The 26,044-nt window shown below is 42.2% G+C and overlaps 1 protein-coding gene across 3 annotated transcripts in view; it reads right to left on the bottom strand.

The window, feature by feature from the left end:
* XIAP (X-linked inhibitor of apoptosis) overlaps positions 1–26,044 on the bottom strand; it is a 58,661-nt gene that overhangs the window by 4,422 nt on the left and 28,195 nt on the right. For 2 of the 3 annotated variants that reach the window (XM_077478512.1, XM_077478545.1), the window contains exons 5-6: positions 21,772–21,799; positions 6,908–7,096 (exon numbers count right to left, since the gene is read on the bottom strand). In XM_077478512.1, the coding sequence (XP_077334638.1) occupies positions 6,908–7,096; positions 21,772–21,799 (217 nt within the window). The remainder of the gene's footprint in view (positions 1–6,907; positions 7,097–21,771; positions 21,800–26,044) is intronic. The other variant, XM_077478582.1, reaches the window with a different exon arrangement.

Here is a 26,044-nt window from a genome sequence, read left to right as displayed (position 1 = left end):
CAAATCACGTTATTGGACGTGATCTCACAAGGTCCAGATATCAGGCACGTGCCCTGCACAGCGGGGGCGCCGATGCTCGTGGCCGATGGTTGCGATGTCCCCCGGCCACAAGCAATCGTGAGCAGGAGAGACAGAACAGGGAAGTGTGTGTTTAAACACACTTCCCTGTTCTGTCTCTCCTGCTCACGATGTTCTGACAGGAGGGACAAATTGTGTGTTCCTATCAGCTAGGAACCACGATCTGTCACTTACTGTAGTTAGTCCCTCCCCCTTCAGTTAGAATCACCTACCTAGGGAACACTGTTAACCCCTTCACTGCCTAGTTAACCCCTAGTATTAACCCCTCCACTGCCAGTGACATTTTTACGGTAATCAATGCATTTTCAGTGATAGCACTGATCACTGTATAAATGCCAATGGTTCCAAAACGTGTTAAAATTGTCCGATGTGTCCTCCATAATTTCGCAGTCACGATAAAAATCGCCACCACTATAACTTTTTGCACAAACCAATCATTATTGAGTTTTTTTTACCAAAAATATGTATTAGAATACATATTGGCCTAAACGGAGGAAAAAAATATTTTTTTTATACATTACCTGGAAGAGCTTTTGGTGTGAAGTTGTGCTGAATAGCTAGCTACCCGGATCATGCAAGGAGCCTGTCGGACGCAGTAGAACTGCCAGGACTACATACTTATGACGAGCATGACTCCTACTTATATCTTCGAAGTGTTTTTAATCTTGTGCAATAAATAATATTGTTTTAATACTACACTTAGAGACGCCTCCCGCCCCCCCCTTGTTTCTTTTATATGTTTTGCAGAGTTGCTGAGTTGCTGGACACACTCCGAGGATGGCTGCCTCTTTTTAAATCACTCCCTTACCGTGGTTCAACTTTGTTTTTACCTAAAGACTAATCAATTATACATTATTACAAACTAAGGGCATTGCCTCCTGGAGCGCCAGATACCCAATTTAAGTCCACTAGAGAATACAATGGCGGTCGTTGCAATACTTTACGTCACACCGTATTTGCACAGCGGTCTTACAAACGCAACTTTTTTTTGGTAAAAATACACTTTTTTAAATAAAATATATTGTGAAAGAATGTTACACCGAGTAAAATGATACCCAACATGTTACGCTTCAAAATTGCGCCGCTTGTAGAATGGCGACAAACTTTGACACCTTAAAATATCCATAGATGTTTAAAGATTTCTACAGGTTACCAGTATTGCGTTACAGAGTCTTTTGTGAGAATTATTGCTCTTGCTCTAATGATTGTGGTGATACCTCACATGTGTGGTTTTAACACCATTTACATATGCAGGCACGACTTGCGTATGCGTTCGCATCTGTGTGTGAGCATGCGGGGCGACGCTTTACATTTTTTTTAATCAATTTATTTTACTTTATTTTTTACACTGTCCCTTCAAAAAAAAAAAAAAAAAACACTTTTTGGATCACTTTTATTCCTATTACAAGGATGTAAACATCCATTGTTGAAGAAAAAAGCATGACAGGACCTCTTTAATGTGGGACCTGGGGTCAAAAAGACCTCAGATCTCACATTTGCACTAAAATGCAATAAAAAAAACAAAAAATAAAAATACATACATACAGTCAGGTCCATAAATATTGGGACATTTGACACAATTCTAATCTTTTTGGCTCTATACACCACCACAATGGATTTGAAATGAAACAAACAAGATGTGCTTTAACTGCAGACTTTCTGCTTTAATTTGAGGGTATTAGTAGTTATGTGAAGGAATCGAATGTACATAATGATAATCAGAAAATGTCTATTTGCTTATGTGTATACATGTTTCTATGCAACTCCTTACTTATTATGTAGTATACAGATTGGCTCTCTGTTCGGAGTTAAAGATGGCTTCTACCCCCTACATCCCACGCGTTAGAAGAATGCATATGAGATAACAGAACCAGCTTCAACCAAACTTCAAGCATCAAGTTTCTCCATTTCTCTTGTATTTTAACCAATAAGATGTACCAATTAGACTGACATAGCAATGACGTATCTTTCTGTATAAAATATCAACACCGCCCACGAATAAATCAGAAGTTAGAAGTAACCGAGCTGAACGTGTCTCAGAGAGTGTTTACTTCTAATGTGCATGCACATTTATACTTTTTAATTAGAAACAGCAGCAGATAACCTTGAACTAGATTGTAGTTCTTATCCATTTCAGTTAGTTTGTATATGTGCCTCCCACTTTTTAAGGGACCAAAAGTAATGGGACATTTGACTGCTCATGGGCAGGTGTGTTCCATGGCCAGGTGTGTGTTATTCCTTCATTAACCAATTTACAAGGAGCAGAGTTAATTTCAAGTGTGCTATTTTCATTCGGAATCTGTTGCTGTCAACTCTTAATATGAGATCCAAAGAGTTGTCACTATCAGTGAAGCAAGCCATCATTAGGCTGAAAACAATAGGTGTGGCCAAATCAACTGTTTGGAACATCCTTAAAAAGAAAGAACACACCGTTGAGCTCAGCAACACCAAAAGACCTGGAAGACCACGAAAAACAACTGTGGTGGATGACCGAAGAATTCTTTCCCTGGTGAAGAAAACACCCTTCACAACAGTTGGCCAGATCAAGAACACTCTCCAGGATGTAGGTATATGTGTGTAAAAGTCAACAATCAAGAGAAGACTTCACCAGAGTGAATACAGAGGGTTCACCACAAGATGTAAACCGTTGTGAGCCTCAAAAACAGGAAGGCCAGATTATAGTTTGCCAAACATCTAAAAAAGCCTTCACAGTTCTGGAACAACATCCTATGGACAGATGAGACCAAGATCAACTTGTACCAGAGTGATGGGAAGAGAAGAGTATGGAGAAGGAAAGGAACTGCTTATGATCCAAAGCATACCACCTCATCAGTGAAGCATGGTGGTGGTAATGTCATGACGTGGGCATGTATGGCTGCCAATGGAACTAGTTCTCTGGTATTTATTGATGATGTGACTGCTGACAAAAGCAGCAGGATGAATTCTGAAGTGTTTTGGGCAATATTAACTGCTCATATTCAGTAAAATGCCTCAGAAATTATTGGACGCGCTTCACAATGCAGATGGGCAATGACCCGAAGCATACTGCAAAAGCAACCAAAGAGTTTTTTAAGGGAAAGAAGTGGAATGTTATGCAATGGCCAAGTCAATCACCTGACCTGAATCCAATTGAACATGCATTTCCCTTGCTGAAGACAAATCTGAAGGGAAAATGCCCCAAAAACAAGCAGGAACTGAGGACAGTTGCAGTAGAGGCCTGGCAGAGCATCACCAGGGATGAAACCCAGCATCTGCTGATGTCTTTGCATTCCAGACTTCAGGCTGTAATTGACTGCAAAGGATTTGCAATCAAGTATTAAAAAGTGAAAGTTTGATGGATGATTGTTAATCTGTCCCATTACTTTTGGTCCTTTTAAAAGTGGGAGACAAATATACAAACTGTTGTATTTCCTACACAGTTGACCTGAATTGGATGTAAATACCCTCAAATTTAAGCTGAAAGTCTGCAGTCAAAGCATATCTTGTTTGTTTAATTTCAAATACATTGTGGTGGTGTATAGAGCCAAAAAGATTAGAATTGTGTCAATGTCCCAATAGTTATGGACCCGACTGTATATTTTTTCCAATAAAATGGATCCGGTAAGCAATGGAGACGACTGGGAAGTGGGCACAGGAAGGGGGCACCTTTCCCTCCACCAATAAAAGTGATTTTGTGGCGAAGGAGGATTGGGGCTGCTCTGTGCAAAACCACTGCACAGAGCAGGTAAGTATAACATGTTTGTTATTTTAATAGAAAGAAAAAAAAAAAAAAAAGGAGACTTTACAATCACTTCAAGTCAGGAGAGCAAAAGGAAAAAGAAAAAGATAGCATCTATCCAGAAGAAGATATTTTTCTTTTTAAACACTTTTGATACATAAAGCATTTTTTTTTAAATAAACATGTTATACTTGCCTGCTCTGTGCAATAGTTTACTTGTGCAATGCCATTCTATATGTGCCCTTTGTGAGTAACACGCTTTTTTAACCTTATTAAAGCCTTTGCAAATCTACACTTAGTAGGTGCTTGTGTTCTCTTCTAGTATGGGGGCACTCATGCATGCCCACTCCCAAGTCCTGTTCTGTGTGTTCATAAGACACACAGAGCGGGACTCAGCCCCACACCCTACTCCCTCACCAATGGCTCCTACCTCTGTATATGAGCCTATGAGGAGCGAGAGAGCCTCAGCTCTCATGTACCTCGCTGTATCGTGATTGGGCTTAGGTATTTATTTAGAGGGGGCTGCAGTGGATCATAATGCATAGAATGCACCAAGGTAAAAAAAAAAAAAAAAACTTCCACCTTTACAACCACAAGCCTTTAACCCGTATCGTTAATAAGAGACTACAATTTTTTTTCAGTGAACATATGTTCTAATATACTATTGTACTTATGATTTTCAAAAAGTTTACATGCTTCCTGTTTAACATTTTATTCTATGAATGAATGCAAAGCTTCCTCTAATTGGCTCAGATATTGTGACATTGTCTCCCCGCATGTCCACCTCAGTCAATCAGAGAAAGCTTTCAGATTCTAGGCCTCAGGAGAACTTTAAATCTATGCAGAACAAGAAAAGGGTTCACCACAAGAGAGCGGCCAAGTCAAGCTTGTCTCACAGAGGAAATAGGAATGAGGAAGGCAATCTTGTAAGCAAGTGTTAAGGGAATACCTCTGATAGATTCAAAAGGTGGTTTTTGAAGAGCTGATCGAACCCCAGGTTGATATCCCACAGAGTCACCAATTAAGGCACAAGTGAAACTAAGTGAGCTATGCCTTGTACAGAGGCCTTTACGAATGAAGACAAGTGGTCTTTGAAAGAGAACTGCTGGAGCCAACATCTGACCACTGACAATAGTCAAGACCAAATGTTGACCCAGTCAGACTGGAGAATGGTCATGATGTGTCTACTGGAGTATTTCCTGTGATTAAACTTTCTTGCCTCTTAATATGAGAGGTACACATTCCATATGCCAATGTTTCTCAACTCCAGTCCTCAAATACCCCCAACAGGTCATGTTTTCAGGATTTCCCTCAGAAATGGCTGTGATAATTAAGGCAGTGAAACTGATCAAATCACCTGTGCAAATTAATGGAAAACCTGAATACATGACCTGTAGGGGGTACTTGAGGACTGGAGTTCAGAAACATTGCCATGTGCGATGGCAGACCTTGTGAAAGCTGAATTTCCTAGCTTTGAAGAGAACAGAGATAACAGAGTCTGATATGTTCCTTTTCTTTAGGACCTGGGCTTCAACAGGGGGGGGGGGGGGGGGGGTTGCCTTCACATGCACAGACAATGTACAGAGTTTTCAGTTACATTTTAGATATACACATTAAACGGTAGCCTGTTGTAAATAATCTTACTAATATGTATATGTGTATATATATATATATATATATATATATATATATATATATAAATTTTTTTTTTATTCTATGTGTAGCACCCTCTTCCAGAAGGTAGGTGCTAGTAAGGCCGCGTACACACGCGGGGACTGTTCGCTCAACTTTGTCCGCTGAACAGTGTTTCGGCGGACAGTCCGCTCGTGTGTGGGCTTTCAGCGGACAGTTTCAGCGAACAGTCTGCTGAACAAAGTTTTTCTGAATTTCCGAAAAACTGTCCGCTGAAACTTTGTTTCAGCGAACAGTCCCCTCGTGTGTAGGCTTGTTTGTCAAACTAAGTTCCGCGCATGCTCAGAAAGGATTTACACGCCGAAAGTTGTATTGCAGTGTATAGGACGTCGTATTTTTCGTCCCGTCGTACGTGCCGTTCACGTCATCGCGCACGGTTTCAGCGGACTGTTCGTTCGTCGTGTGTGGGCAAGTCCGTCCATGCTAATTTTGAGCGGACTGTCCGCTGAAACTGTTTGACGGACAAAGTTGAGCGAACAGTCCCCGCGTGTGTACGCGGCCTTAGGGAAGAAAGTTTATGAACTCAATGAAAATATGCTTCATGTGTAGTGGATATCGCAGCTCAACAGTTGTTTAGCAGGAAGCAGTCATAGCATAAAATACCTGAAAACTCCATCTAGTTGCTAACCTACAAATGCCTACATTTAAAGAAGAAGTAAACCCTAATGGGTTTACTTCCTCTTTCATTCCCTTCAAAGGTAAAGCATAATGGACTACTATGCATCTCATAGTAGTCCATTATGTGTCACTTACCTGACACAGGAGCCAGCGATGTCACCGCTGTCCCCTGTAGTCCGGCGCATCCATCTTCTCGGTGGGTCTCGCTGCTCCGCCGCTGTCATTCGGCGAAGCCGCGATGACGTCACTCCCGCGCATGCGCGCGGGAGCCGCCACGCGCGGCATATTCGCCGTTGACGGTGCCGCGCTCAGTGCGTGGCGCTGTCTACGGCGAATGCGCCGTAGACAGTTGTGCCTGTCTTTCGGCAAATATCCCCTAAACCGTATAGGTTTAGGAGATATTTCTTGGACCTACAGGTAAGCCTTAATCTAGGCTTACCTGTAGGTCAAAGTGTGTTGTAAGGGTTTACAACCACTTTAATAACATTATTAAACAGCAAGCATGTAAAATTATGCACATCAAAAAAATCACTAAAGCGGTTAACAGCAGCCATGCGCTCACTGAAAATACTCTATTGTTTTTTATTTAGTTACAATGACAAGTGCATCAACTAATCACAAAGATCTTCAGTTCTGAAATGCTTATGAAACCCCGGCATATACAAGTATTTTCAAGGATTTTGGGATTCCCATTCTTTTGGTAAAGTAACCCAGTTTTGTAACAGTGCATCATGTGAATACAAAGAAAAGATCCCATGTAGTACTCAGAAAATCAATTCCATGAAATCCCTTTCCCCTTACCAAGGTCTCTGGGCGTCACACTCCCATTTTCAGTCTGAGAATTTAATAAATCAGACACCAAAACCTCCAATAATGTGTAATTGGTTCCTGTGTTTTTTATTTTCTTTAGCATGAGTTTCTTAATTTCTTCAAGTTGAAATCCCATTTGCTGGGCACTAACCACCAAAGAGTTCTTCAATAATTCACTGTCTAGGGAGAGATGCATTTATGTTAATTGACAGACCTACAGATGCAAAAAAAGCCATGCAACACCGCAGCCACAGAGAATTGAGTCTGTATCAATTAGAGGTCGACCGATATGGGTATTTCTCTGGCCGATGCAGATATTTAGAAATCATGGCGGCCGATGGCCGATATATGATGCCAATTATTTTGAGCCGATATGTTAGGCCGATTCTTTTATATTTTTTTTATCCCCCTTCATCTCTTAAAACCTAACAGACACCTTTCCCACTGGGGCGTTTTTTTAGGCGCTTTTGGGCTAAAAATAGCGCCTGTAAAGTGCCTGCAAAACGGCTCCCCTGCAGTCTGTGTGAAAGACAGAGTACTTTCACACGGAGGTGATGCGCTGGCAGGATGTTAAAAAAAAGTCCTGCAAGCAGCACGTTTGGAGTGGTGTATACCACTCCTCCACCACTCCTGCCCATTGATATTAATGGGCACCACTGCCGAAGCACATGCAATGCGATTTGGCAGCGGTGCTTCATGGGCGCATTTAACCTCTTCTTCGGCCGCTAGCTGGATTATATGCGCCCCACTAGCAGCCGAATAGCACCGCTAAAATGATGGTAAAGCGCTGCTAAAAATAGCAGCATTTTACCATCAACGCCTGCCCGCTCCAGTTTGAAAGCAGCCTATAAAATAAAAACAGGTAGTCAAAACTTTTGGACAAAAAAAAAATGGGCTAACTTTACTGTTTTTTTGTTTTGTTTTTTTAAATCATTTAGTGTATTTTTTTCCCCCAAAAAAATGCATTTGAAAGACCTCTGCGCAAGTGCCGTGTGACATAAAATATTGCAACAACCGCTATTTTATTCCCTAGGGTCTCAGACCCCCAAAAAATTATATATATTTTTTTAGCAAAGTGATTTTCTGGCAGAAAATACAGGAGTTTTACTTGTAAGCAACAAGTGTCAGAAAAGATTTAGGCCCCTTTCACACGGACGATCCGTTCAGGCCCGCCTGTCAGTTTTTCAGGCAGACCTGAACGGATGCTCCATAGATCTCTACGGAGCGTCGGATGTCAGCGGTGACACGTCCGCTGACATCCGACCCGCTCCGATCCGAAAAAGTGTGACGGAGGAAAAAGATATTTTTCCATCCGTCTGCAGATCGGATCGGGTGACGACGGACACTGCGGTCCGTCGTCGTCCGATCTCCCATAGGGGAGAGCGGCGCTGTGACAGGTCCGTCCCTGCACAGTGTGCAGAGACAGACCTGTCCTCTTCCTGCTCAGCGGGGATCGACGGAGTGATCCCCGCTGAGCAAACGGATATCCACGGGGCGGATCAGCACTGATCCGCCCCGTGTGAAAGGACCCTAAGTCTTTAAATGGTTAAACTGAGAACTTTACACACAGAGATGAGTTCATTTATTCAAGTGTAAACATTGTATCTTTTTTCGCTTTTCTTGGCAGACTGCCCAGAGAGGAAACAAGTCGCTTCTATGAAGACTCAGGCAACTTACACTGACTTCTATTACAGAAGTCATTTCCAAGTGCGCTGTAGTTCTAAATCAGCCTTTTTATCAGCTCAATCGGCCGATGCCGATTAATAAAAAAACGGCAAATATCGGCCGATATATCGGTCGACCTCTAGTATCAATGCAGGACAGCTCAGAAACATATTTTTCTACTGGATTTTCTAAATTGGGTTATGTTAGTTCAATTTCAGCCAAAAACAGAATGCTATTTCTCTGACCGTTAGTACAATTTAGGCTTAATGGTTTAACTTGACAGATAGAAACCGCGGTTTAAAAATGTCCGTTTTGTCACGTTTACATGCGCGTTTGCATTTAGAAGTGTTTTTTTTTTCAAATAGTTAAAAATGAAACCGCCTGTAAACTAAACATGGCTAAACGAGTTACCGCGTTTACAAGCTGTTACAGGCGTTTGGCGTTTCAAATGCCTCTGAACATCCATTCTGAATTTTTTTTTTTTTCTTTCCAAAAAATGCCTCTAAACTCAACTACCTAGAAACTACCCTGTGTACATGTACTGATAAGATAATAGAGAAGTCAGGGGCAGCTGAAAAAAATGTGCCCTTGTTCCTCAACATCCGTTTACCAGCAACAGAGTACATGAATCCTAAAACTGCACTCCAGCCAGATAAAAAAAAAAAAGATAAAAAAAAAAAAAAAAAGGACTATAATGTAAAATGCAATTAAAAATTCCTATAAAAATTCCTATAAAATTTTAAGGATTTTTGCATGCAACATAAATGTACCCCAAAATATTTATGTCAGCCTCTGTCATACCCTGGGAGCCAATAGGGCTCTGTGCATGCACACATGCTGAAAGAAAGCAGGCTGAATGTAGCAACACCCTCCAGGCTGTGCTGTCTGATAGAGTTATATAAATCACAAAAATGGTTAGATAGAAACACAGTTAATATTTTTATGTGTTTGACTACAGTTTAGCTTTTTAACCCCTTCAGCCCTGGAAGAATTTACCCCCTTCCTGACCAGAGCACTTTTTGCGATTCAGCACTGCTTCGCTTTAAAGAGACAATTGCACTATCGTGCGACGTTGCACCCAACAAGAATTTTTCTCCACAAACAGAACTTTCTTTTGGTAGTATTTGATCACCTCTGTGGTTTTTATTTTTTGCGCTATAAACAAAAAAATAGTGACAATTTTGAAAAAAAAAAAAAAAAAAAAAAGCAATATTTTTTACTTTTTTCTATAATATTCCCCAAAAATACATAAAAAAAATAGATTTTTTCCTCAGTTTAGGTCAATATGTATTCTACATATCTTTAGTAAAAAAATAAATAAAAGTGCAATAAGCGTATATTGATTGGTTTGTGCAAAAGTTATAGTGTCTACAAAATAGGGGATAGTTTTATGGCATTTTTATTATTCATTTTTTTTTATTATTAATAATGGCAACGATCTGTGATTTTTATCGTGATTGCAACATTAAGGTGGACACATCGGACACTTTTGACACCCACAATGCGGCTTCTTAAAGGGGACATACCTGTACGCCCATTTGCCCAGCCATGCCATTGTGCCAACATATATCATTGCACGCTGGTCGACATGTGGTTAAAATGGTAAAATAAATAAGGTGCAAACAGTGCAAGAAAAATATGCATACAGGGAGAGAGGAAGGAGTGCATGCAAGGCAGGAGAAAAAATGCAGAAAAAGAAAAGGTCTGCTTCAGACATTAAGATAAAGTGTTCCTTAGGGTCCTTTCACATGGGGCGGATCAGTGGTGATCCACCCCGTGGATATCCGCTTGCTCAGCGGGGATCGCTCTGCCGATCCCCGCTGAGCAGGAAGATGACAGGTCCGTCTCTGCACACTGTGCAGGGACGGACCTGTCACAGCACCGCTCTCCCCTATGGGAGATCGGGTGACGACAGACCACAGTGTCCGTCGTCACCCGATCCGATGACGGATGGAAAAATAGCCTTTTCCTCCGTCACACTTTTTCGGATCGGAGCGGGTTGGATGTCAGCGGACATGTCACCGTTGACATCCGATGCTCCATAGACCTCTATGGAGCATCCGTTCAGGTCCGCCTGAAAAACTGACAGGCGGGCCTGAACGGAACGGTAGTGTGAAAGGGGCCTTAGGGAATGATAAACTTTTTATAAAAAAAAAAAAGAGGCCCTGGAGATGAACAGAGTAGAAATAGGAAAAAATATTGTGGTATCTTAATAAACCCTAACAGCAGCAGCTCAATTATGTGAGATATACACAAAAAAACAGAACAAAAAACTGAGAAAAAGCTGTGCAAATTAACCAAAATTTACCAAAACATTATTAGTGATAAATCAACCTAGTGCCAAGACATAAAAGTGCATATAGCAATATGTGACAAAAACTCAGTAAAGATTACAAAGTCCAATAAATCCAAGTGAAAAGTGAGTAAAAATCCTTGATAAACAGACACCACCTGATGTGATCCACCACCACATGAATAATGTGCTTACCAGAGGGCAAGCTTGGATAAGCCTGTATAATGAATTGACATCCAGACACCAAACCAGCAGCGCGACCTCTCTGTAGTCAACACCAAGGGTAAGCCAGGAATTCATCAGGTACACGGAGCACACACCAATCAAAGGCTCATAGGGATGGAAGAAAGCCAACCATAGTGTAAATCCATATAGATACATTTATTAAATATAAAAAATTGCACTTACAGGAAATAAGTGGAAAGAGGCATCCATTAAAAGCAGTTCGCAGGCCGGCTTACACCCGTTCACATACGGGTAGCGATGACGTCAGCGCGTCAACCTCCCGACATACGCTTCATCTACAACTGAAGTCGTCTGGGTTAAGTTAGTTAAGACATGTTTGTTATTTAAAAACAAAAAAAAAAAAGGGTTTGGTAACCCTTTAAGCTGGGTACACACTGGCCGAAAATTGTCCGGTTCATCAGCAACTGGTCAACATTGGTTCAGTGTGTACAGCTGTCTGAGAGAAGCCAGTCTAATGGCTGACTTTTGTCGAAGGGACATGCTAGAAAACTAGCATTTGATCAGCACTTGCAGCCAATGGCTGCAAGTGTTAATCAGTGTATTCTAGTGGGGGAAGGGGGACAGACTGTCAGAATAGCATAGCGAGGAAGATGTCTGCACCAACATCACTTGTGATGGTAGGGCGATCTGTCAGTCTTTGTTCACTCAACTTAGCAGGTTCAACGAAAAACCCTGTAGTGTGTACCAGGCATTACAGACCTGACAACGTCCAAGCAATTGAGAGCAATTTCCTTGGGATTCTTGTGGGAAGGGCACAAGAGAGATAAGACATTGTCTTCATTAAGGTGGAAGGATGATATCACCTTAAGGAGAACGGAGGGTTTTGGACGCAAAACCTTTTTTTCTTGTAAAGGATTAGGAAAGACTCCTTATAAAAAAGAGGGACTCTAGCTCTGAAACACGAGACAGCCTTGAATACAGGTTTTTACAAGTGAGAGTGAAGACAGAGGCTTCTGAAATATGATGGACAAGCCCACAACATGTCCCTTAGGGCTCGTTCACGCCATATGTGCATGAAAACTGATTGGAAAACCGTACAGATTTCACTCACAGAGACACAAGTTTACATCAGTTTTTATTCGCGTCAGTTATGTGCCCTGTTCACAACAAAGTTGATTTCATGTCAGTTTTTTTTTTCCGTGCAGAAAACTGCATACATGTTGCAGATTCCTGCACAGAAAAAATACACACAAAGTGGTGCCAATAGGGCACATGGAGTACCATTTTTTTTCTTTGAGCCCTTGTAGAATACGTGCAGAAAAACTGACGTGTCTGCACCATGGTATGAAGGAGGCCTAAGAGTATTTAGAGCTAAATTTTGATGAAGTTGTGACTGCAGAAAAAAAAGAGGGTCCAGTTCTGGTGCAAAAGAAGCAACGTCACTCTAAGTGTTTGCATGAGCTTTTGCTGTGACTCCTTTGTGATTGGTTGCCACCATCAACATCGTTAAGGGTACATACAAAGTAGAATAGAAAAACGTAGTAAGCGTGTCCAGGGTATAAAAACACAGCAACCCAGGTGTCAGCCATCATGCAGTGAAGTCCTCATGGTGAATGGGCAGAAGGAGTGCCTGAGTATCATATAAGGGCTCCTGGTGGTAGTAGTGGAACCCGACGTCATCCTGAACCTGACGCTCTAAATAGTGAAATTTTTATTGGCAAGTTTCAACATTCAATAAGTGAATAAAGTGAAACATAATTATCAGTTTCAAGAAAAACTAATAAGTGTACTCCAAGCAGTGGAGATATTAATTCTCATACTTGCTGTAAGGCTAAAGTATCAATCTAAAACAGAACAGGACCCTGGCTTCGCTCATCATGGTGGGAATACCATCAAAGGGGTCTGCAGGATCTGGAAACCACAGGAATGGATTACGGTCCTGAACCTGTATAACCCCCTGCAGCTACCTACATGCGCTCCACTAACCATTGAGTTTAGCACCCAAGCAGGATCCAGTGCCAAAATTACACAGCATGGGGTCTGGGTACAGTTTCACAGGTTTTGCTGAGGTTGCACCAATCTGTATGCATTGCTTCAATTCCTGTGCACACATTTTTCCTACTTAGTAGGAACAATGATTTGTCTCCTCCTCTAGTTAGTCCTATCCCCACACAATTAGAACTCACTGAGGGAACACACATTTAACCCCTTGCCTGCCAGTGACATTTACATAGTAATCAGTGCATATTTATAGCACTGATTCCTGTATAAATGTTAATGGTCCCAAAAATGTGTCAAGTGTCCGATCTGTCCGTCGCAATGTCACAGATCACCGCCATTACTAGTAAAAAAAAAATGAAAATGCCATAAGTCTTTCCCATAGTTTGTAGACGCTATAAATTTTGCACAAACCAATCAATATATGCTTATTGTGATTTTTTTTACCAAAGATATGTAGAAGAATATATGTTGGCCTAAACTGAGGAAGAAATTAGTTTTTGCTTTTTAAATTTGGGCAGATATCAATTATAGCAAAAAGTAAAAAATATTGTTTTTTTTTCCAAAATTGTCGCTCTTTTTTGTTCAGAGAGAAAACAATTAAAAACCACAGAGGTGATCAAATACCACCAAAAGAAAGTACTATTTGTAGGAAAAAAGGACACAAAATCCATTTGGGTACAGCATTGCATGACTGCGCAATTGTCAGTTAAAGTGACGCAGTGCCAAATTGTAAAAAGTGCTCTGGTCAGGAAAGGGGTAAAATCTTGCAGGGCTCAAGTGGTTATAGCAGAGGATGCGTTCGGGTAAAAAAAACTTCTACTTTGAGCATATAAACTTCTCCGTAAGGGAAAAGATCCATGACCTGCTAGCAAATATCTGAGGTTTCAGGGGCATGTCCAACGGCTTTGCCAGTGTCCAGTTGCCTAAAGGTAGCAGCCTTTAACCAGGGTGTATAAATAGCCAGCTTATGTTCTGTACTTTTGAGATAATCTGCCTTCCAGTTCTCTACTCCCGGGGTATGGACCGCCAATAGAACCGGCTGTCCCTCTGCCCAGGTTAATCTATGGTTCACCTCCTCCTGAGTTCAACGGCTCCTAGTACCACCCTGGTGGTTGATATAGGCTACTGCAGTGGCATTGTTGGACTGAACCCTGATGGGGCAGTTCTGAAGTTCCACCATCCAAGACCATAGGGCCAGATGTACCGCCCGTAACTCCAGAATGTTGATGGGCAGGCTCTGCCCTTGACCATCTTCCCCTGAGCTGTGAGCCCCTCTAGGGTCGCTCCCCAGCCCAGAGAGACTGGCATCTGTGGTCAGTACTCTCTAAGACAAGGGGAGGAAGGATCTTCCCCTTTGCATGTTCTGATCCTGCAACCACTTAGACTTAAGCGTGCCCAGGGAGAGAAGGACATGGGGTATTCCAGGGCTTGTGCTCTCCTGTTCCAAGCCGACAAGATGTCTTGTTGTATAGGAATGGAATTAAATTGAGCGTAGTTAACTGCCTTGAAGGAGGACACCATCCTTCCCAGAAGACTCATAGAGAGCCGAATGGAGGGTTGCCTGGTGCCCCTTACCGGACACACCTGATCCTTCAGGACACAGATTTTTATGGGTGGCAAAACACCTTTGCCTGGACCGTATCCAGGATCAGACCTAGATACCTGCGACTCCGAGTTGGTTTCAAGGCTGCCTTTTTGGTATTTATGACCCAGCCCAGGTTTTCTCAATACCGCACTGTGCAGGCTACACTGTATTCCAGGGCCTGTAGTGAGTGATCTGTGCAGGAGAGGAGGTTGTCCGAGTATCTGAGCAACAAGACCCAGTACAGGTGCTAGGGTCTTTGTAAACACCCAGGGTGCTGTGGCAAGCCCGAAGGGCAGTGCCACAAACTGTAAATTAAGTTCCCCTACTGCAAATCGCAGGAAACTCTGATGAGGCTGAAAGATAGGTACATGCAAATACGCGTCCTTGATATTGATGGAGGCTAAGAACTCTCCCATCTAGAGCGAGGCTACTACCGAGCAGACTGACTCCATCCTGAATGATTGGATTAACAGATGTTGGTTCAGGGATCTTAGGTCCAAGATTGGCCTTATATCTCCATTTGGTTTTAGAACCATGAACAAGTTCGAATAATACCCTGTGCCTCTTTCGGACACCGGAACCTGTATGATCACCCCCCGATGCACTAACCGCTCTAGTGCTTGAAACAATATGTTTCTTTTTGGAGGATCAGCAGGAACATTTGATCTTAGAAACCTCTGAGGAGGAAACCTCTGTAATTCCAGCTTGTAACTGCGGGACACTGTTGAAGTGACCCACTCATCCTGCACCAAATGTCCGCAAATTTAAGCAGCCCTCCCCCTACCCGATAGAGTGGGGGCATCCCCTCAAAAGCAGGGTTTGGTGCTGGGTTTAGAAGAGCTCTGGACCCAGGGTTTTTATGGCCCTGGCCCTGTGGCTTGCCCCTGGGTCTAGCGCCCTGTTGATGGTGGAACTGCCTTGGCATTGAAATAACTGAGGAAGTCCCAAGGTTTTAAACAAGGGACGCCTGGTCCTTCTCTTTACAGGAAGTAAAGAACTCTTTCCTCCGGAAATCTTTTGGATATATTTATCCAGATTATCACCAAACAAATGTTCCTCACGGAATGGTTACCCTGCCAATAACTACTTACAGTGAAGCGCGACTTACCAGTTCTTAAGCCACACAAGTCTTCACATGTTTGCAGACAGGAGAGCCAAACGAGAAACCTGCTGTATAGAATCCTTTAAGACATCTACAGCAAAACACAGTGCTGGAGCAATATCTGCCCTATTTTCAGCAACATCATCCTCCTGGTTAGGCCTGTCAGGCTATCTGACCTGATCCTTTAAGGACTGGCAGACTCAAATTGCTGCAACAGCTGGCTGAATAGCTGAACTGGCCAAAGAAAAGGAAGCCTTAATTAATGATTCCAGTTTCTTGTCAACAGGGTCTTTCAAGCCCTGTGTGTTATCCACTGGACAAATTAAGTTCTAGTTTGAGGAAGAGTCTGCCGCATCTACGGCTGGCATGTTCCATTCCTTAACAACCTTTTCCTCCATGGGATATAAAAGGGAAATCCTCTTAGGAGGAAAGAAAATCCTGTCAGGATGTTCCCAATCAGCATGCACTGCCTGTTCCAACCGTGGGTGCAAGGGGAAAGCCTGTGCAGCCTGAGGAGGCTTCAGGGACCCCAAAGAGGGCAAGGGAGAGTTAGAAACCTCTGCAGGAGGTAACTTAAAGGCAGAGCAAAACATCTTGGTAAGAGTCTGGATCAAAAGCCTCTGCGAATGAGAGGCTGATAACAACTGTACAACTTCTGGCCCAGATTCCTCAGAAGAAAACTCATCTGCTGGGGCATCTCCTAAGTCATTAGCATCTAGCTCTTCCCCTTCCTCAACCCATTCCTTCTCTAAATAAGAAGGCTCAGGGAAAGGGGATCTGTCACGCTTCTTGCCACCCTGCGTGATGAAGGCAATCATGTCAGCAATCCTGTGCTCTAACCCGGCTAGGGCTGAGGACAGTTCATCCCTGATGATAAAGGGTGAAGCAGCAGCATTGACTGTAGACACAATACCAGAAAGGCGCAGCGTCTCAGATTGCCCAGAAGCCTCTGGTCTCTCAGGGGATACAACATTAGGATTAAGACTAGGCTGCTCAGGAGCTACTGACATAGGTGTGCCTTTCCCTGTAGGTGTTAACCCGCTCCTCTTTTTTTGAAGACATTGCAAGACACAAAAAGGGAGTAGCTGGGTTTAGCATTTTACCCCAGAAGGGAGACCCTTTAATAGGGCTCACCAAGCCCCTATGCAATAATCTTGCTAAGCAGTTCAGCCTGCCAACCAACACCTGGTGACTCTGGTGACCCAGGTAAGGGGGAATGAGTTGCTTTAAAGTAAATGATAAAGAGCCTACCCTGTGTCCCACAGGTGTCCCCTGAAAGCGCCACGTCAGCCATTTATTGTTTAAAGAAGATGGCTGTGCGCCGGGACGCTCTGCGCATACGTGCACACGCACGTGCGTGGTATCGGTGGACACACGCAGCTGTGTGCGCACAAAAACAAATCCTTGTGCGTCGCTTTAGAGCTATGACGCATGAGCTTCTCGGTGTGAACACAACATACTATGTGGCAAGCCGTGTGCGCCATGGCCATCCAGTAGCCATGAACGATCATACACTCTGGCGAACACACGTGTACCATGGGGAACCAAGCTGCGCAATGGCACAAATCTATGCGTGGACTCTCCATAAGTTAAAACAGCAAAAGACAACAGGAAAAAGGTACTCCAATTCAAACACCAGCAGCTAGCCCAAACTCCCTCTTGCGGTCACCGCTACACAGGTGTCCATCCTTAGCTAGATTGACAGATTGTTTCACACATGGAGCACATCAAAATAAGTAAATAAGGGGTGATTTCACTAACCCGTTCAGGCATAGGGTAACCTTAGAAACCAAGAGCCCAATCTTCACCCATCACGACAGGTTCCGTCACTTGGGGGACCTTCAAGGACTGGGTATGCTTTTCATGGTTTAGGGTCCACTTGCTTGGACCTGTACAGCACCCTGCAGGAATGCCTTAGCTCTGTGGTGTCCAGGATTCCACTACGTAGGGTCCAGCAACCGGAGGTCTCATTACAAGCAAAACCTCACAAGAGCCTTGCGTCTTCTTTGCAAGGCTCGGGTACCATTTATCTTATCATATAAGCTTGTTTCAAATGAAACAGATTGGTCAATCCCTTGATTCATTTTAGAACCATGCTGGGACTTCTAGACTCCGAGAGAGAGCTCAAACAAAATGTGCCCATCCACCTTGCAGACACTGGTAAAAAAACTGAAGTACTTCCAGTATGGGACGGGTTATATAACGGATCACTTCCTGTCTAAAGACCTTTGGTCTACCAGTGTCCATTCACCTGGAGATGAAGTATAACCCAGTAGGTAATGAATATTAGCCTAACTCTGTGTTCCGTGATGTATGATAAAGAAAGAGTGGTGGTGGTGGGAATCAATATAAGAGAAGGGAAAGCACTGGTAAAGATTACCACATTGTGCAAGACAGTCAATGAAGATGTGCAGATTGATCAGCCATAGTTATATATTTATTTGGTTCACAGTGAGTGTTTAGTTTGATAATATTCACATGATTTATATATGTATTGAACATTTTAAGTTTTTAAGGTTAATTAATTTTCCTAAAGAGAAGATTTTCATTATTGGTGTATATATTACATACAGTTGTGCTCATAAGTTTACATACCCTGGCAGAACTTTTTCAGAGAATATGAATAACACAAAAAAACTTTTCTTTCACTCATGGTTAGAGTTTGGCTGAAGCCATTTATTATTAGTCAACTGTGTTTACAGGGTCTGTCAGGAGTCCAAAAACACATTGACCTTTTACACACACACACTAATTACAAGCAAACAGATCACAAGTGAGGATGGTTACCTTTAATAGCCATTCAAACCCCCGTTGTGTCAACTTGTGTGCGTGTTATCAGGCCAAAATCACCAGGGTATGTAAATTTTTGATCAGGGTCATTTGGGTAGTTTCTGTTGCCATTATGATTTAAAAAAAGAGTAAACACAGTTGACTGATAATAAATGGCTTCACCCAAACACTAACCATGAGTGAAAGAAATGTTTTTTGTGTTATCATTCATATTCTCTGAAAAATGGCTAGGAAATCATAAATTCTGCCAGGGTATGTAAACTTATGAGCACAACTGTATATCTTCATATGAGTAGTGTAGGTGGACTCTACACTCACAGGGAGGGTGGCACAGCATATTTATGTGTGAATTGAACACACGCATAATCATATTCGCTGTAATTGGGATGAGGGACTTATCAATATGGTGCAATATACCCATTACAGAAGTTTTAAACTTCCTTACTAACTTTGACCCTGATAAAAGGATTATAGCTCTTTGTTAATAGTATTCTACATCACAGTGGATAGGAAACCCACTTAAGCTGGCCATACATTATGCAATTTTCTTATTGAATTTTCTTTAGATTTACCTTCAACTATGTAGTGCAAAGGCCTACAAGAAATTGTACAATAAAATTGTATAATGAATGGCCAGCCTTAATCTCCAACACCCTCTGCCACTGAAAGAATGTGGTATACCCAGTAGATCCCAAAAACTCAGACCACAAATATTTTACGTGGACTGAAACCCCCCCCCCCCCCCAAAAAAAACGCAAAAAAAAAAAGGTGCATGTACTTCTTTGTTGCGATTTGAGCCTATTCAAAATGAATGGGCTCAAATTTCACTGCACTGAATCAATCATATGTGAAATGCACAGAAATGTGGTGTTCAGCAGGGACCAGCTGAGATTTGAACCATGTATGGGCAGGCTGATTTATCAACTTGGGTGCAACAAGCCTATTGGGTTTTGTATGCGATAACTGCCAGCGGCAATATTTACTGTGTGTTCTACTGGCCAAGATGGCTCTCCCCGCTGGGAGAACACAAAAGCTTAGCGGGAAGGATTCTCCTATCAACACTAATGGTTGCAGTAAAGAAAATGGCACCATCTATTGCAGGCTTAACGGAATTCCAGATAGCATAAAAAATAAAATAAAAAAAGAGAGAAAGGGTTTCACTTGACATACACTTGAATGCAGCAGTGAATAGAAAGTACCCTGCCAAAAATAATGGCTTTTTCAAAAAACAATATAGTTCAGTCTACTAAAACAATTCCTAAAAGCAAGCATGATGCTGACCGTCCACAGGTCCCGAGTACAGATCAGTTTTTTGTTTATCTGCTACAGTGCCTTGCAAAAGTATTCGCCCCCCTTGAACTTTTCAACCTTTTGCCACATTTCAGGCTTCAAAACATAAAGATATAAAATTTTATTTTTTTGTGAAGAATCACCAACAAGTGGGACACAATTGTGAAGTGGAATGAAATCTATTGGATATTTTAAACTTTTTTAGCAAATAAAAAACTGAAAAGTGGTGCGTGCAAAATTATTCGGCCCCTTCACTTTCAGTGCAGCAAACTCACTCCAGAAGTTCAGCGAGGATCTCTGAATGATCCAATGTTGTCCTAAATGACTGATGGTGATAAATAGAATCCACCTGTGTGTAATCAAGTCTCTGTATAAATGCACCTGCTCTGTGATAGTCTCAGGGTTCTGTTGAAAGCGCAGAGAGCATCATGAAGACCAAGGAACACACCAGGCAGGTCCGTAATACTGTTGTGGAGAAGTTTAAAGCCGGATTTGGATACAAAAAGATTTCCCAAGCTTTAAACATCCCAAGGAGCACTGTGCAAGCGATCATTTTGAAATGGGAGTATCAGACCACTGCAAATCTACCAAGACCTGGCCGTCCCTCTAAACTTTCAGCTCAGACAAGGAGAAGACTGATCAGAGATGCAGCCAAGAGGCCCATGATCACTCTGGATGAACTGCAGAGAACTACAGCTGAGGTGGGAGAGTCTGTCCATAGGACAACAATCAGTCGTACACTGCACAAATCTGGCCTTTATGGAAGAGTGGCAAGAAGAAAGCCATTTCTCAAAGATATCCATAAAAAGTCTCGTCTAAAGTTTGCCACAAGCCACCTGGGAGACACACCAAACATGTGGAAGAAGGTGCTCTGGTCAGATGAAACCAAAATCAAACTTTTTGCCCACAATGCAAAATGATATGCTTGGCGTAAAAGCAACACAGCTCATCACCCTCAACACACCATCCCCACTGTCAAACATGGTGGTGGCAGCATCATGGTTTGGGCCTGCTTTTCTTCAGCAGGGACAGGGAAGATGGTTAAAATTGAGGGGAAGATGGATGAAGCCAAATACAGGACCATTCTGGATGAAAACCTGTTGGAGTCTGCAAAAGACCTGAAACTGGGACGGAGATTTATCTTCCAACAAGACAATGATCCCAAACATACTGCAAAATCTACAAAGGAATGGTTCACAAATAAATCTATCCAGGTGTTAGAATGGCCAAGTCAAAGTCCAGACCTGAATCCAATCGAGAATCTGTGGAAAGAGCTGAAAACTGCTGTTCACAAACGCTCTCCATCCAACCTCACTGAGCTCGAGCTGTTTTGCAAGGAAGAATGGGCAAGAATTTCAGTCTCTCAATGTGCAAAACTGATAGAGACATACCCCAAGCGACTTGCAGCTGTAATCGCAGCAAAAGGTGGCTCTACAAAGTATTAACGCAAGGGGGCCGAATAATTTTGCACGCCCCACTTTTCATTTTTTTTATTAGTTAAAAAAGTTTCAAAAATCCAATAGATTTCGTTCCACTTCACAATTGTGTCCCACTTGTTGGTGATTCTTCACAAAAAATAAAAATGTTATATCTTTATGTTTGAAGCCTGAAATGTGCCAAAAGGTTGAAAAGTTCAAGGGGGCCGAAAACTTTCGCAAGGCACTGTATATCCTAATACAGCTTCCTTTTGATTCCTTATGAATCTGTAATAGCATGTATGTGTTATAGTAAAAAGGGTATTAATCAAGTGATTGGCAAGTATAAATTCAATTAGACACACACTAATACAACAACTCATGCTGACCGTTACTGTGAGCTAATATAAGGATTATAGCTGACTCTAAATATAAAAGCCTTAATTGTCTAATAATATATTTTATCCTAAAGAAGTGAAAGGTACAATTCATATTGTACAAAAATAATAATTAACAGTTGTGGCTTACCTTCAGGGAGTGGTATGTCAACACTTTGCTAAAAGATAAAAACAAAAAAAATCAAAAAACAATTGCATACAGTGCTATCTTTACCCTTTACTGGGATGGGGAAAGCATGCAAGACAGTTTACAAGACAATAACAAATAATAAAAATGTTGAGTTTAACATGTTTTCTGGATTTTGTGTAATGGAGTGCAAGTAGTTATAATCAGGCTAAAAGCCCATTGCCACATGGACATTTGACATTAGGAACTGGTCACGTTGAAACAGATTACAGTTCTGCCAACATGGAGATATGTGGGAAAAGGGTAAACATCTTCCCTCCTCACACCCTAACAGGATAACTGATATTCACACGGTCATGTAAAATATTAAGTATGTCACAACCTATTTAGATAGGTAAACATTAGATCTTAGTAAACAGTACCCTCAGATAAAGGAGATACGCTTGAACAAATTACCATACATGTATTCAACATGCATTCATTCAAAGTGTAAAACCTACAAAAATGTAGCGTTGTCATGTGTTAAAATGAAGTATGATTGATCGCTAGGTTCACCACCACATCAAATGCAGAAAGTAATAATCAGGTATTTGAGATTAGATGCCAGTGAGTAGATTCTCATTAGTCTAGGTTCACACCAATGTGTGTGTTTTTCATGCGTCTTTAGGGGCATTTTTTTTCTTCTTTTTTAGGAGGAGCCAGCTAGTTAAACACAAAAACCTTTCAAAAACACAACAAGAATGCATGCATTTTTGATGCCCTTCCATTGAGGTCCATGGACCCAAAAACGCACCTTCCTGCACGAAAAACGTTTTTCCACCTCTTCCAAAAACATACTGCAGGAAACTGCATAGATGTGAACAGGACACACAGGAAACCATGTTAAATTGTTGTGCGTTCCTAAACTTTTGAAAACACACTGTGCTACAAAAACCTCTGATATCTAGGGTCTGGTGTTTTCTTTAATATTGAGTGTGGTGTCATCATGCCAGCATCAAAAAAGCTCTCAAACGCTGTGGATGCCTATCAGTCAGGCGAGGGATTTGTCCAGAACTGGCCAGCCTAGCAAATTTAGCTCTGGCTTTAGACTGGCTTCTAATCTTTTGCAGCGTTAACCACAGACCAAACTCTTTATCCAGGCTGTGGCCTCCAATATTTGGATCTAAAGCATTTTATTGCTCAACGCAACAAAGTAGGACCAATCCACAGCCAAGATCTTAAATGCATTAGTATAGATGCCTCTTCATCATATAACATTTTTTTTCCCTTCTGCTTAATTTGCTGCTGGTGCTGTATGAATGAAAGAGGGACCACGCTGCAAATTTGGTGGCCCTGCCCTGATTATTTACAATATTTGAACATATGACAAGCCTTAGAATTTTCAGGGACTCCGGAAATTGCTCTCCTCTTCTTACTCCTGGAACCAATATCTAGTGCCTAGAAAAGTCTTCTTTCCTTTTTCTTATCGGTCTCCAGAATTGTCCTACCTACACACTGGAGGTCTAATCTCACCCCTGCCACGAAGGATCTCCAAAATAACTAATCTCCAGTGAATGGAGGAACAGTGTCATGAAAAGGTCCACCCGTTGGTGGCACTGTTGATCTTTTGGATTGCAGTACCAGTGTCCACCAGCGGGTGTCTTCTAATACCCAGGGCCTGTAATAAGAGGACCTACCTCCTGGTGGCACTATTGGATCCCTGGACTGTAGTACCAGCGCCCACCAACGGGTGTACTCTGGCAGTGTGGAGCAGACAGCACCTGCTGCGATCAGCTGTTACGTGAGGGTAATCAGTAGTCTTATAAATACCCAGCAAGCCCTAACATGCTGGTCTCGGTATCACTCTTTCCATGTGCCTGGACTTTGTATCTACCTGACCTGTTCCTTCCTGATTCTGAGCCCATCCTGGACCTGTCCCTCTTGTCTCCTGCTACCTAGATCCCTGCTCTGCAGCCCATCCATCCGTCCTTACCCTTCTACTGATTCCCCGGTGTTTGACCTCGGCCTGGCTTGTTGTGGTTGGTAGTGCACTGTTTGTTTTAATTTTCCTTTTATTTATAATAAACACATTGTTATTTCATTCACATGCGTTTTGGGTTTCCTCTGTGCAGTCCACACTGTCTGGTCTAATCGCTCCCTGACAAACAGACAGCTCAATTATATGATAAATGTGACAAATACACATCCACCTGGAGTGTCTGGATTGCTTATATGAGCTCTGCTCATCTCAGAATGAGGGCTGTAGTAGGGGCTACTCCTCCCGGCAGATGCCCAGCGTCCCCCCACACCTCTTTATCTTGCCTTTGGCCACATGTCTTTTCTGTTCGATTTCCTACTTTACCCCTGCAGGATAAGCAGGTAATTCTTGCAACAGTTGGTGTCAAAGTGGAAGCATCACCAATTTATGCTGCATACACCAAGAAAAAAAGTCTTGATGGTCAAAAAAAAAATTAGAACAATGCTACAGTTTGCAACTGAATATATAGACAAAGACCAGACCTTCTGTAACAATGTACTGTGTGTACTGATGAATCAAAGATACTACAGCCAAACAAATGTAAACATCATCCACACTGATCCGTTGTTCAGCAATAATGGATGCTGTTGCATAAAGGCACCCTACTGATTTGAATGGGCTGTCAATGCACCAAAATTCAGAGCAGTGCCATGTTTTTCTGCGCACCACAAAGGGTATATTATGTGCCAACATGCTAATGGGTCCTAACAGTAGACACGTTTGGCACAAACCCATAACAATATTTCAGAATCAGAACCGCATACCAAAATGTGAAGCAAGGTGATATGGTTTGGGGTTGCTGCGCTGCCTAGGCCTGGGTAGTTTGCAATCATTAAGGTCCTCTATGAATCCTGCATCATAATAAATTGTGCTTCATATCTGGCCAAAAAGTTGAACAAATCTATCACGGAATGGCCCAAAAAGAAGAAATGAAGGGTTATGGTCTGCGCTAGTCAAAGCCCTGATCTGAATTCCATTAATATGAGGCACAGTTCATGCAAGGAAACCCACAAACATTGCTACTGAAGGGATTTTTTTACCCATGGAATAGTGTTGATGTCAGACGGTTACACAAACGCCTGCAAGAAGTCACTTCTGTCATAAAAAAGTGCAACACCAGCTTCCGAGGCCAGGCATGTACCGACATTTTTCACAGTACACTATTACATCTATTTCACGTTGTAAAGCGTTGCACAAACTGTTGGAGCTATATAAATCATGTATAATAAATAATTACAAATTGTGTTTTTATTCAAGAATATCTGTCGGCACTATTTGAATGAAGCGCTGTATGTAATTTTTAACAAAACTGTAGAATCTTCCTGCAAATTTCTCTTTTCTTAAAGTGAAAGTAAAGGCAAAACCTAACCAACTCTAAACCTACTCCCACCCACATTCTAAGCCTCATAGTTACATAGTTAGTAAGGTTGAATAAAGACACCAGTCCATCCAGCTCAACCTGAGAGTCTACAATTGTCCCTATCCCTGTACATTGCACACTCACATCAGTCCCTACCCCCAAGGTCAACAATCCAAGGTCCCCATTCATATACTAGGACCAATTTTGGACAGAAGCCAATTAACCTTCCTGCATGTCTTTGGAGTGTAGGAGGAAACCAGATCACCTGGAGGAAACCCACACAGGCACAGGGAGAACATGCAAACTCCAGGTAGTGTCATGACTGGGATTTGAACCAGTGACCCTTTTTACTGATAGGCGAAAGTGCTAACCACTACACCACTGTGCCGCCGCTCATCTATCTAGCCTTTTAAAGAAAAGATCACTATACTTACTATATTGTGAAGCCGCTCTGGTCTGGTCTCCAGCGATTCCCTGTGTGCAGGAGAAAGCCAACAAGGGCTCTGAAATGGCTGGAAAGTGATGTCACCAAAAGACTTACTATGGAATTTCTGTAGTTGGCTGCCTCTCTTTTACACTGTAGAACAGCTCACTCTGGGACCGGACTGGTGCAGCTGCAAAATAGGCAAGTACAGTGATCTTTTCTTTAAAGGGCTTAATAGATTAGGCTCAGAATCTGGGTGGCAGTAGGTTTAGAGTTAGTTAGGCTTTAAAGTGGAAGTAAAAGCAAAACCTTTCTCCGGGGAAAGGAAAAATCCTCTTGAGCAGTGGGGCGGCTCCCCCGTAAAATGCTCATCTGGTTCTAGGGGGCCAGGGGAACAGCAGTCGTTGGTCTCCTCATCTCCCCTACACTGCATCACTGGATTATGACTTGGCCTCCTCACGTCCAATATACGGCT

The sequence above is a fragment of the Lithobates pipiens genome, unplaced genomic scaffold (genome assembly GCF_037356315.1).
Source record: "Lithobates pipiens isolate NorthernLeopardFrog02 unplaced genomic scaffold, aLitPip1_a1.2 Scaffold_1, whole genome shotgun sequence".
In the NCBI taxonomy this organism is placed as follows: Eukaryota; Metazoa; Chordata; class Amphibia; order Anura; family Ranidae; genus Lithobates; species Lithobates pipiens.
This window is presented reverse-complemented; position numbering and strand designations above follow the sequence as displayed.